The 13689-nt window shown below is 46.0% G+C and overlaps 2 protein-coding genes across 4 annotated transcripts in view; one reads left to right on the top strand and one right to left on the bottom strand.

The window, feature by feature from the left end:
- Positions 1-7534: 7534 nt before the first annotated feature.
- Etv5 (ETS variant transcription factor 5) overlaps positions 7535-13689 on the bottom strand; it is a 53242-nt gene continuing 47087 nt past the window's right edge. For all 3 annotated transcript variants that reach the window (XM_055625127.1, XM_055625129.1, XM_055625128.1), the window contains exons 12-13: positions 12182-12283; positions 7535-9944 (exon numbers count right to left, since the gene is read on the bottom strand). In XM_055625127.1, the coding sequence (XP_055481102.1) occupies positions 9723-9944; positions 12182-12283 (324 nt within the window). In that variant the 3' untranslated portion in view covers positions 7535-9722. The remainder of the gene's footprint in view (positions 9945-12181; positions 12284-13689) is intronic.
- On the top strand, positions 10718-11039 carry LOC129689734 (60S ribosomal protein L35a-like). The gene is given in 2 exon segments (XM_055625130.1): positions 10718-10968; positions 10970-11039. Coding segments are annotated over 2 exon segments (321 nt in total).

The following is a 13689-nucleotide window of genomic DNA, read 5'->3' on the forward strand; positions in this document are numbered from 1 at the left end:
AAGAAAGAAAGAAAGAAAGAAAGAAAGAAAGAAAGAAAGAAAGAAAGTTGGTGAATTTGAGTTGAAAAGCTATATATTAATAACAGGCACAGCTGCATTGCAAAGGATGCTGGGAAGTATATTGCAATCATGTATCCGGCTACAGTCTTACTACTAAGTGAACAGAAGAAAAATAATCGTGGTAGATAGCAATCTCCCTTTGGATGTTTTCTCTACTTCACTCAAAATTGCTAGGTAGGGATAGAATTGACACTGAGCCTGGTATGATTCTTGTAACAGACTAATGGAGAATTAGCTCTCCCATCACTCTCACTAAAAGAGTCAGTTATGAAAGTTTCGTCTAATAATTGTATGTCAGAGTTGGTTACATATTTGTTTTTTGATAAATACAAACCTACAATTCTGAGTACTCAATACAACATGATTTGAAAAACATAAAGCCTTGTCAAAGAAATATATTTAATTAAAACAAATTTAGTATTTAAAAAAAAATTATCCATGTGTGTAAGTGTGTGTGTGTGACACATGTGTACAGGCGCTTGGCCCAAGCAGAAGAGACAGCGCCCTTTGCAATAACACATCCCAATGCCTGCGTGAACAAGGATGCCCTCCTACCATGTACACCAAGTTAGATATTTTGCACACCATTTTTGAACACTTTCTTTACTAAGTGTAGGGGTATTTTGCCTGTGTCTGTGTGGGCACGGTGTGTGTGCAGGTCAGAAGAGAGGGTCAGAGCCTCTGGGACTGGGACTGGAGTGGCAGAGAGTTGTGGGTGCCATCCTGTGGGTGCTGGGAGCTGAACCCAAGTCGTCTTGAAGAATAGTCAAGTGCTCTTCAGGGAGTCAACCCCTCGGCCCCTCAGTTAGGAATTTCTGTCTGAGAGATAACACAGTTAGCTGGATAGATATGTTCTGCATTCGTGGAGCTTATACTCTGTTTGCGAAACACAACCAATCTTGTGAATGAGTGAATAATTAAAAAGCAGCGACCGTTGAAAGCAGCAAAGAACGTGGGAGTAACCAGTGTTGGCAAGACTCCTGGGGGAACTTCTTGGGTGAGGTGTGGTCACGGGAAGGTTACACAGTGGTCAGAGGTCAGGGATGGAGGTGTCGTTAACACTGGGTCCACGGGTGTCCAGGCTGGAGCAGGAAGGAGGCGGCTACAGTTGAGACAGACTCTGGGTGTTTAGCCCGGAGAGTGTTGCCAGTGGGCATGTCAGTTATCTAAGCCAGAATATGAACCTCCACCCTGTAACCCCATTAGGCCTGTCTGATTATAGCTCAGTTTTGTCTATTTAAGATTCCACATAGACAGAACTATATAACATTGTCTGCCATTCTTTTTTTTTTTTTTTTTTTAGCTCACTGGGGTGCTGGGTGTGCAGTCCACACTTTGGAGACTGAGTATCATTGGTCTGTGTAACTACTTCTTTGTCCATTGGGATGCCTTGAGCTTTAAATTAAAAAAAAAAAAATCACTCAGTACATTTTGGAAAAGAGGTTGGGGCGGAGTAGGAGCGGAGGAGGTGAGGATTGCCGAGTGCTCGCTGCAGCAGTCCAGGTGGACTGAGTTTGGGGACCGATGAGAGAGACTACCCTCAGAGCTACTCAGAGGGTAAAATTAACAGGGGTTCGCTCCTGTTGTTTGACCTTGGTGGATGTTGATACCTGCTTTCCCTTTTGCGGCCCCTATTATCCCTAGACACTATGTCTCCTTAGACATGCTCTATTGAATAGTACGCAGTCATTAAAAAGGGTGCTGTTCAAGCAGTACATTTTAAATCTTTACCTGTCTGTGTACGGTGTGTATCTATGAGAGGATGACCTTGGATTTTCCGGTCTAAGCCTCTACCTTGCTTGAGGCTATCTTATACCGCCCACCCCGGACCCCTGGTTTTTATGTCAGATGAGCTTGAGCATGTGTGTCTAGAAAAATTTCCTGTCTCCGCCACTAGTGCTGGGATTACAGAATGGAGTGATTCCACACCCCACTTTTCATGACTTCTGGGGATCTGAACTCAGGTCTCAAGACTGTATGAGAGCTTTATGCATCGAGCCATCCCCCGTCTATATTTTCTGATATAGAAGGATTTTTAAATATTTTATTTAGGAAACAGGTTACAAAACTGTGTATAACGCGGTAATGAACATTTTTTCTCTTTTTTTTAAAGAATACTTATTTATTATTTATACAGTATTCTGCCCAGATGAGGGCATCAAATCTAGATGGTTATGAGCCACCATGTGGTTGCTGGGAATTGAACTCACGAACCTTTACAGGAAGAACAGCCACTGCTCTTAACCTCTGAGCCATCTCTCCAGCCCTGATTTTTGTATTTTAAAAAGTTAATCCGTCAGTCAGTGTGCCTGTGTGAGGAAAGCCCATTCCACAGCACACAGGTGGAGGGCAGAGGACAACTTTTGGAAAGTCGACTGTCTCCCAGCAGGTGGGTTTGGGAAATTAGACTCAGGTGGTCAGGCCTGGCAGCAAATGCCTTTCCTCCTCTCAGCCGTGCTGCCAGCTCAACTTTACGTGTTTTAGAAACAGCACTGAGCGAGATGCACGCTGGCGTTAAATGCCATCTCCAGTTTGAATTTTCAAAGCAGTTTTAAATTTCGGTTATGGATTTTCGAAAATTTCCACGAAGAACACACACTAATTATAAATTACGAAGAAGGCAATTACCAGCAGTTAGAACTCCACAACAATAGGAACGCACTTTGAGAACATAACACAAGAATAAACAGAGCCCCAAAGGGGTGGGAAGGGACCGGGAAGAGCACCCTGCTCCTCCCCACATCATCCTAGAAAGGCTTCTTATGAACTTGTGGGCAAGGACCGCTCGTTCAGAGGCTGTGCCTACAGGCTGCAGGGCTTGTGAGAGGCCGAGTTGAGTTCAAGCTAAGATTTTGAAATCCGTGGCGCTTCCTCTGCTCTTAATGCCAGCAGTGCTGAGCTGTTACGTCAGCCATCGCATGCAATCGCTCCTGTAAGCAGACCCACACTGCTGCTCCTCCAGCCTCAGACCTCTCTGTCACACGTGGAGAGCGGAGGCTGCCTTCCCTTCCCAGCCCCTAGCTTTCCAGTCTCCTTTGCTGAGTTTCTTCTCCAATGTCTTAGTTGTGGAGTGTCTGAGGGTTCAGATGCTCCATCTATGCCTATTACCCTAGTGATTTCATTCAGTTTCAGCTCTTCTTCCTCTTCTTTTTTTTTTTTTTTCAACATAATATTTTTATTATTTGGGAGTTTCTCATAATGCTCCCCAATTACACTCACTTTCCCATTCCTGTCAGGTCAACCCCCCACCCTTGTGACACCCTCACCCACCCAACACCGCCACACAAAACAAGTCCATATACTCACTGCAACATGGTCAGTCCCTTAGGGAAAGCTGAGTCCTTCTCCCCCACCCCCGTACCCCCGTTCAGCACCCTCATCACAGTTTTGAAGATTTCTCTTCCATAGCTTCCTGTCTAGGCTGTTACTTTTTGGGTGTTGGGGTAGGGGTTGACACAGAAGCCGGCTGTTTCTATTTCTGAACTGTGAGTTTGCAGTCATCTGTAAAAGCAGCTCCCTTGTCCTTTATAGTCAGCGGGAGCACAGATCATGGGCTTCCACATGGTTTCCGGCAACAGGACGGATCATGGACATACCCATGGCCTCCGGTGTCAGCCCGAGCCACTCTAGGCTCTTAACACTCCTGTACACACAGATTTCCCCCACCCCCGACATTGTTTTTCTGTATAGCCTTGGCTGTCCTGAACTCTCTCTGTAGATCGGGGCTGGCCTCAAACTCAGAGCTCCACCTGCCTTTGCCTCCCAAGTGCTGGGATTAAAGGGGTACACCACCACCACCCAGCCTGGACTTCTAATTTCCATCTCCAACCTGGAGTTTCTCTGATCTGCAGACCCAGCATCCCAGCTAACTTTTTTAAAAATTTATTATCTTGTGTGTGTTTGAGTGTTTTGCCTGCGTGTATGTATGTATGTATGTGCACTCTGCGTGCCTGGTGGCTTCACAGAGGGTACTAGAGCTCTGCAGCCTGAGTTATAGACAGTTGCTAGGCACCGTGTAGGGGCTTGGGAATTGAATTTGGGTCCTCTGCAAGAGCAACAAGCCTTCCTCACCACCGAGCCAACTTTCCAGTTCCCCAGCTGATGTCTAATGGTTGCATAAGTTAAACACGTCTTGGGAGGAGGCCTGCTCTTCCCCAATCACAAATCATTTCTCCTCAGCTTTCTTTCTTGATTTCAGTTCGTAGCAACTTCAGTCTTCCTTGGCCCCAAACCTTGCAGCTGTAATGAAATCCCCTTTGCCCCAACAACTGTTCAAAACACACTGGTTCCGACTTACAGCCTGCAGCTTGCCAGGCCTCTCCCTCCCCTGTCACCTGGATTTCTGCAGCCGCCAAGGTTTAGTTTTCTTGCTTCCTTCCTGGCCCTCTCCTCCTGTTCAACTCAGAAGTCAAAAGAACAGATTTTGAAGTAAATATCAGATGAGGTCACCCCTGGGCTCAGAAAGCTCTTAGCAGCTAACAGACAACAAAGCAGTTCCTGGCATCCTGAAAGTCTGTGCTGCCCATTGAGACCATTGCTCTTCATCCCTCAGTGTGGTCCTTGCCCTTCCACAAACATTCCCAGGCAGCTTCACTCTTTTAGACTTCCACCTGGCAGTAGGTTTTTTTTTTTGTTGTTGTTGTCGTTTTGTTTTGTTTTTTAAGTCTTTGCTTAACTGTGAGGCCTTCTTGCCCTTCACTGTCTCCCCTCAACTTCCTCTTCCCACAGCAGTTAGCATCTTCTGGCAAATGCTAGCACCTGTTTATTCCTTTTGCTCTTTTGGTCCCTTCTGCCACACAAGGTCCGGAGCATAAAAATTCGAATTTGCTTTCCCTCAGCTACCCCAGAGTAGCACCTGCCCTGGAATGCTGTTACTTAACAGATGGCGCCAGTCAGTGTGCTATGCGTCGAGTCTAGAGAAAGGTTTTGTCAGTAGCCTGAGAGCCGCTTAAGGAGTCCATTTTGACTCCCAGCAACCCAAGCCATCTTTCGAATAATCGGCAACAGATGCCTGCGTGATGGAGATGCTCTGCCCTTCAGAATGGAAACAGGACCATCCAGGGGGAGACCTGCTCAGCCTCAAAAGGGCAACGCAGCAGACACCACCCATGCTCCTGGCACAAAGTTCACGAAAGTGTTAATGAACATCCAGCATCTAGTCAAGGTGGTCAGAGTAAGACGGCAGAGCAAGTGTTTAAGTGTGAGCCTGGAAGTGGAATAATAAGCATTTAAGGGGTCATTTTTTTTTTTCCTTTTGGTGAAAGGTTTATCTATTTACTCTAACGAACGTGAGCACTCTATCTGAATGCACAGCTGCATGCCAGAAAAGGGCATCAGATCCCAGTATAGGTGGTTATGAGCCACATGGAATTGAACTCAGGACTTCTGGAAGAACAGTGCTCTCAACCACTGAGCCATCTCTCCAGCCCCTTGACGGGTCGTCTTAAGCGTTACCATCCCACAAAGCAAACTTTAATTTGAAACTGCTATTTCTAAAGACTCCAGCAGTGACTGGCATCTAACAGGTACTCAAGAGAATGCTTAGAAAATGGACAAATTTGCTTACACGGAGAACTGCGCTATATAAAGGAGAAACAGTGGTATCCTTAACTGTTCTGTTTACCCTCAACACCAAGTGCACACACACCTTAAATTCCCCGGGGAATGTCCCCTGCCTTCTAGTTCTGGGAAGTGGCACCTCACCAGTGCCCTCATTGACCTAGGATAGCCCCCAAGATCACACAGCTGGGGCCAGAACCTACACGTCCAGGCTCCCAGAGTCTAACCACTATGAAAAGAATGATTTTGGAGGCCGAGAGCCACATTTTCAGATTTGATTTCAACCAAGTGTTCCCATCTGAGAAAAGCCTGCCAAAATTTTTTTTAAAAATTTCTAAAAAGTGCTCTGTAAACGGTAAAGTGCTATCAAATGGTTAGCCGCCTTTGGATCACTGCCAAAGTCAACAGATTGAAGGCTGGGTTTAAGACTCGACTCTTCATTTGGTAGGGGTGGACACTGAAAGGTCCTCTTCTAAATAGGGTTAATATATTGGCCAGAACCAGGACACAACTTGCTTGTCCTTGTCCCACCACGGAACCCTCTATCTGTGTGGAGCAGAATACGCTTAGACGACGGAGAACCAGTGTTTTACATTTGTCATTAGAATCAATGTTCAGGGCTCTCCCTACCCCGTTTGGCTCGCAATTCTTGAGACACATCGTGCACCTGACCACTGGGCGAATTGCTCTCCCCAGAACTCCCCACCGCCTGGGTGTTTCTCTTCTCTATTACCCAGCCCTACTGCATTACAATTTACACCGTGAGCGAGCTCTGGCTTCCAAACCACATTCTTCCACCCTCACCTCACAGCTGAATGGGCATTGATTATTCTTCCAACTTGGCTTGTGAAAGGGGACACCACAAAGAATCAACTTCACCTTTTCTGGCTTCCTTACCCCAGTGGCCAACGCTAGCAGGGCAACAGTGTTGGGCGACCTTTGGCATTAGGTTAATGATCTGGGTCTGAGCCTGGGCGAGATAACGAGCCTGGGAATGATAAATAAGGACCTGACTGTCTTAAGCTTTATCATCGGGAATCCGAGGAGAGCCCTCTGTCCCGCGTGCCCTGCCCTCTTTCCTGAGCATCTCTTCTTCATCTGTCGGAGCTAATGGGGTTTAGGTGGCAGACATTCATTCCCCACAAGTTCCCATTCAAAAGGCGGTGTACCAACTCAGTCTCGGGTGTTTCCACACTTAAGGGCTTGTAAAACAGTAAAAGACAGATAGCAGATAACTTACAGAGAGCCTTCTGTTCTAGGCTGTAAAAGGCTCTATTTTTTTTTTCTTCTGTAACAGGAGTCTTGAAAGCTCCAAGTTAAAAGTGCATAGGGATACAACAGGAACCCTTTACACAGGATGCTATACAACTGCTGTTGGTTTTCTTCCAGTATCTCCTAAGTGTTTTGTGTGTTACATGCTGTCTATTTTCCTCCAAGAGCAAGATATGGACACAGAGGAAAAGGTATTTGCTGTTACATAAAACAAACAAACCCTAAACAAAAAAAAGCTAGTTCTTTTGAGAGACCAAAAGAAAGTATTTCACTTGTCCAAAGCAAAACCTATTCAGAGAAAAACTGGGAAACAGTCTTCGTGTTTACCAGTTTTCAAAATATCAACCGAAGGTGCTGAGTTAGAACTGACTAAAAAAAAGGCCTGCCTGGTTAATCTTTCCACAGAATCCAAGGTTCAGGCGAATCATGTTTTAAAGGGGGCACATTAGTAAACCCTGGGTTGGGGTAGGCTCTCTGCCTCTAGCCCCTTGGGAACAGATTTTTTTTAGTCCTAACTTCTTTCAACCCCATCATCCATTAGAGAGGGGGGAGGGGCAGGGAGTTGAGAGAAAAACCCAACGGCTCTTGCTTGCTTGCAAATCAAAGCACTGAGGTAAAGAAAGAGGCAGGTTTGAGGAGCGTGTAAAGGAGAGCAAACTTCTTTATTGTACACAGTACAGAAGATAACGCAGCTCGGCAGGAGGCGCACAGCCCTGTGCAGGGAAAAGTATTTCACATCAACCGGCAGGCTAAAGCCTTTCTGCACTGTAGACTTTCCACACTCTGGAAAAGAAGTAAATGAATGAAACAACCCCCACACCCGGAAGGAAAGAGCTATCTGGGAGGTTCATGAATCCAACGGGAATGCAAAATGACTCCGCTGTCCTGTGTCCCTTGATGGCACAGGCTGTGCAGTCACAGCGGGGGAGGGGCAGCTCAGGCTACAGAAAATTCTTTTCATACCCAATGAAACAGCATAAACTTATTAAAAAACAAAACAAAAACAAACCCCAAACCAGTATTAAGTAAAGAGGGGGAGAAAAATCTATACAGCATTTACAACAAATAAATCTCTAGCCAGCTGGGGTAAAATATGCATCTACGTATAGACTATGTGTAGATTAGAAAGCTATAAATATGGTTTAGAGAGTCCTTTCATTAGAGTACAACGCTAATTAAGGCCCAAGCTTCAGGTTTGACATCTTTGTGGGCTGACAAGCTTCCAAGAGGAGAACCTTCTTAGGTCCTCAGAGCTGTAAACTGCAGGCCTGAGCCCTGTGACCTCCTCACAAGTGTGCTGTAAGTCGTGAGAGCAGCTGTGGAGTGCCTCTCTCGTAGGACGGCAAAGCGTGTCCCACGCTCAATCAGTTCTGTGTCCTGCACATGAGGAACACTCTTAACGAGTAGAGTATCAAGGACAGCAGACTCCTGTCAACAGGGCCGCAGGAGCAAGGGACTGGTGCTTTTGACTGACTTTTCTTCCACTCTGAACCCAAGCTCCATACAGCTTTAGTTTGGTTGTTCAGAACATTCCCAATATAATACAGCAATCAGAATAAAAATTGATTGAAGAAGAAGAAGAAAAAAAAGCACGAAGCCAGAATGCTAGCACTTTTACCTGTCAAGGACAGGTAAAGTTTTAGACCCTAGGGAACCATTATGCAGGGTTCGAAGTCCAAAACCGAAAGGAAAAAGGAAGAGAGAAACTGAGGCCTGGGGTTCCCCGCCAGGTGACCAGTGGTTAACATGGATATGACGTGTAGTATGTACATCTGCTTCCCAGAGAGGGCAAGTTGGTGAGCGTGGAGGACTATACACATAGAAATCTAAGCTGTGTCCAGGCTGCCCTGCACACTTCAAAAAATGTACAAATCGGGTGGAGGTGCCGTGAACAGGTGGCCTGGTGCAGAAGGCACCGCGCAGGCTTCCATGCAGCGAACGGGAAGCCCCAGCAAAGCCCCCCTCAGCTGCAGTGTCTTCCTAAGTGGGCGAGGCCCTGCCTAAGGGATGCAGTGCAGTTACCAAAAAGTTTTTATTTTTTGCTTTAAATACCAAAACTACAAAAATCAGTTTATATAAACTGTTTTTCCCCCCAAAACAATCACCAAAACCAAAATGATCCCCCCCAAAAGCAAAACAAAATACTGTCAAGTGTTAATCGTCTTTCCTCTAAAATAGAAGCTATCCGCACTCAGCCATGTGACTGGGAGGAGAGGGGGCTTGATCTACCTGGTTGACCACTTGGCCAGAAGGCTCAAGAGGAGCAGTGGTCAGAAAACCATGGAGTGGGATAACAGCTGTCCTGGCCTCCCTAGCTATGGACTAGGTAAGGGAAACGAGCTACCAGAGTTTCGCAAATTCTAAGCCTCAATGGTCTGAGCCTTCCCAACCCAGCCTATCGACTCGCCTATGGGCGTGCGGTTTCTTTCCAAAGAACTGTGCAAGTGAAAGCTCTTCTACGCAGAGGCAGCTAGCAGTCTGTGATCAACGCAGATTGTCATACACTCGTTCCCTTTTGTCGGCGCTAACCTGAAAAAGGTATTGTTCTGCACACACTGTCCATAATGGCCAGGAGGCTTCACTTTCATCTCTTCTCAGGAATCAGAATCACCAGCGGCCTGGGGTTTTTTTTTCTGTCTCTCCCTGTCCCCACTCCCTAGCCAAGGTATTTGTCTTGAAGGGTGTCAAATCCAGAGACGGCTTGGGTTCTCCAGATAATACTCAAAGGGCAAGCTTTAGGAACAGCCAAGAACACAAACAAAACCACTGCCCTCATTTGCCTGAATGGGGACCGCTAGCTCGAGGGTTTGGCTACTCAGCCATTCCGAAACTTAGTAAGCGAAGCCTTCGGCGTAGGGGAGGCTGCCGCAGCGATCCACGTCCAGGAGGTAAGCAGGGTTGTCTTCGAAGTGAGTCAGCGGCAGGGTGTCCTCCTCGCTGAGGGGGCATTCCGACTCTGCCTTCAGGAAGGGACGCTGATTGTCGGGGAAGGCCATGGAGAAGAGCGCGTCTGGGTCACAGACAAACTTGTAGACGTACCGTTCCCCAGCCACCTGCATGAGAACACACAGCGCACAAGGCTGCTCAGCTGGGGCGAGGCCTGGGGCCCGAGCGGAGAAAACGAGAACCTTCAAGACAGCAGCTTCTCAGGGAGTCAAAAACCCAAGAGCTAATTAGAGTTGATTATTCCAATCATATGCAATAGAAACGCAACTAATAAAACACCTCTTCCTGCGTCTGAGATTTGATCTGATGCTATTAAGTAGGTTGGAGGGGAAATGGAGATTGAATGCTAATGAATATGATTTTGGGGGGAGGGGTGTGAGGGGGGCTAGTGAATAAAATACCATAAAATCAATTATGCAAATACTCCAAAAATTTGAAAAACTTCAAAAGTATATGAGTGCTCTTTCTGCATGTACACTTGCATACCAGAAGAGGGCATCAGACCCCAGTGAGGACGGTTGTGAGCCACCAAGTGGTTGCTGGGAATTGAACTCAGGTCCTCTGGAAGAACAGACAGTGCTCTTAACCACTGAGCCATCTCTCCACCCCCAGTTCCATCTTCTACTTACCAATGGGGTTTTACGGTTGAGGTCTCTTAACCCCTACCCTAATAAGGATTCTACACTGGCTCTTGCAAAATATACTTTATCTTCTCTTCTGCAAAGGGAGGTCTCTTAATGAACGGCTGTGGCTGCTAGTTGACAAGCACTGTGTCTCTTAAGTTCCAGGCTGTGTAGGTTGGAAATAAGAAATAGATTTTCGCTTTCCACCATCTTGGTGCCTGGGAAGGCCTGCTGGGAACAGGATTTAAGCAGCAGATATGTCTGGAAGGCTGTGGTGCAAGGCCATTTTTGCTAGCTACAAGCGAGGTCTCTGGAACCAAAGAGAGCATATAGCTCTTCTTAAAATTGAGGGTATTTATGCCCGAGATGAAACAGAATTCTACTTAGACAAGAGATGTGCTTGTGTGTATAAGGCAAAAAACAATACACTGACTCCTGGAGGCAAGCCAAACAAAACCAGAGTAATCTGGGGAAAAGTAACTCGGGCCCATGGAAACAGTGGCATGGTAATTCTGAAGCAACCTTCCTGCGAAGGCCACTGGACACAGAATCCGTGTGATGTACCCTTCCTGGATTTAAACTAATGAAAAGTAAATAAATACAAGTGGATTTGTGCAAAAAAAAAAAAAAAAAAAAAAAAGAAAGAAAGAAAGAAAGAAAGAAAGAAAGAAAGAAAGAAAGAAAGAAAGAAAGAAAGAAAAAAGAAATAGATTTTCTTATTCTCCTATGGTGTTTCACTGTAATGACAGGTGTAGAGAGATTTTCTTATTCTCCTACGGTGTTTCACTGTAATGACAGGTGTAGAGAGCTGTGCCCTGGACAGTTTAACAACTAAAGATTCCAAGAGGTCTGGAGTAGAGATCTTAAGTTCATTCCTTTGTGTCTTTGCTTAAATGTTTGAGTCTTTTTTAACTAGAAGATGCTTAAGAAAAGCAGATGAAGCCAATTTCCTCCTGTGTCTTCCACAGCAACTTCTGTTACACATATTCAACAACATCAAAACCATTTTTAAAACAGGTTTTGGGGGCTGGAGGGATGGCTCAGAGGTTAAGAGCACTGGCTGTTCTTCCTAAGGTTCTGAGTTCAATTCCTAGCAACCACATGGTGACTCATAACCACTTATAATGTGATCTGGTACCCTCTTCTGGTCTACAGACACACATGCAGGCAGAATACTGTATAAATAATATAAATAATAATAAAAAAAATATTAAAAACAACAACAACAAAAAAAAACAGGCTTTGTTGTTGTTAACGTGTACATGTGTGGAGCGGAGTGCATGTATATGTATCATGTGTACACGGCCTGCGAAGGAGAGAAGATGGCATCAGATCTGCAGAAGCTGGAGTTACAGAAGGCCCTGCGTGCACTTCCTGGTGTGGGCACCTGAAGCCAGGTCCAGGGAGAGCACACTGTGCTTTCAAAAGCTGAGCCGTCTCTCCAGTCCTAAGGGTACTTTAAAGATCTCCTTTTCACGTTTTTAGAGACAGGCTCTTACAGAGAGCGGGCTGGCCTGGAATTTGGTATACAGGTGAAAGTGGCTTTGAGCTTATGATTCTCTTGCTTCCACCTCCCAAGTGGTGGCATTATAGGTACGTGCCACTCTGTCTTGTCCACAGATTCACTTATGAGGCTCATGGCTTCCTCTAGTTAGTAGTATAAAAGTCTTATTACAGAGGTTAGCCCATCCTCCTCGGAAGCGGAGGTGATCTAAACTCACCTTCTGCATGATGCCCTTTTCGTAGTAATAGCGCAGAGAGCGGCTCAGCTTGTCGTAGTTCATGGCTGGCCGATTCTTCTGGATACCCCAACGCCTTGCAACCTGAAGGGACAAGAGAGCAAAGATGCTAACACATTCCCAGGATGTTCTGTACCTCAACGGCGGCGGCCAATGATCGGCTTCCTCTAACTTGGAAAGGAAAGCGTTTAATTCTCTTGAGATCAAATATTAAGTAAAGGTGACGATTCGGCCACAGTTCCTAGGACGTGAGACCTGCGGGTGAAGACTCCTAACATGGTAAGACTGGAGGGGACTTGGTTGGCATCCCAGAGGATCCAGGCCCTCTGCTATTTCTCCATTTATGAATTATTGACCAATACTCACAGACCATTAGCGTTCTGCCATTAAGTGCTATGGTTTCTGTAGCAGTCAATAAGGAATAATTAGAACGGTCATTCCTGAAACATTAGGAACATGCCAGTGAGCTGCTAATGGGCCTGCAGAGCACAGGTTCAATTCTAATAAGATTGGAGAGGGGCTGGAGGACTCAGATCATCACAGCCTACTGCCATCCAGCCATTTGCTCACAGCAGACCCGCAGAACGGACGGCAAGGCACGTAGCACCATTACCCATTTAATGAAAAATTAACAGGGCTTCTTGCACGGTTCTAAAGTGCATTACAGCAAGCCAGTCCACTTGAGGTGCAGAGATGGGGAGACGTAATCAGAGCTTTGGGCAAAGAGGCGTTAGAGTAGGAAAATTTCCTATCAGAGTCCACCCGATTATTGGGGCAGCCAATCAAGTTTGGCTCCCAGCATCCAAACTTTCAACTGTGGAAACACGAGCTGTCTGAGGTCTTCATTTTGGTTACTTCTGGAAACTTTGGCTGGGTTGTGCCAATCTTTAATCCTAGTGCTCTGGAGGTAGAGGCGAGTGGAGCTCTGAGTTCGAGACCAGCCTGGTTTACAGAGTGAGTTTCAGGACAACCAGGGCTAAACACAGAGAAACTGTCTTAAAAAAAAACCAAAGAGCAAACAAAAACAAAAGACACTTCAAAAAAGGCCTATCAAACTACATTCTTTTGATGTTTTTCTAATTTTTTTTTTTTTTTTGTATTATTTGGAGATAGGATCTCTCTCTATAGCCCAGGCTTGCCTCAAACTCTCAACCTTCCCACCTCTGCTTTCCCAGTTGCTTGGGTCACAGGCATGCACCATCAATGCCAACTCACTCTTTGAGATAAGGGGCGCGCGTGCAAGCACGCACGCACGCACGCACACACACAGAGGGGAGAGAGAGACAGAGTGACTCCAGGCAGCAAGACCATAGGTTAAATGGTGCAATAACAGAAAGTCTTCCCAAATTCAGGATTCTAGAATTACCTCTAGCAAACACCAGAGACAACCTGGGAAGGAAGACCCCATCTGTCCTAATTACAGCAGAGCCACCCACCAGCCACATCTTCTACTTTGTCCTGCAAGAAATCCCATGCAGGTTAAATCTCCG

The sequence above is a fragment of the Psammomys obesus genome, unplaced genomic scaffold, assembly GCF_907164565.1.
Source record: "Psammomys obesus unplaced genomic scaffold, mPsaObe1.curated_primary_1811, whole genome shotgun sequence".
Lineage (NCBI taxonomy): Eukaryota > Metazoa > Chordata > Mammalia > Rodentia > Muridae > Psammomys > Psammomys obesus.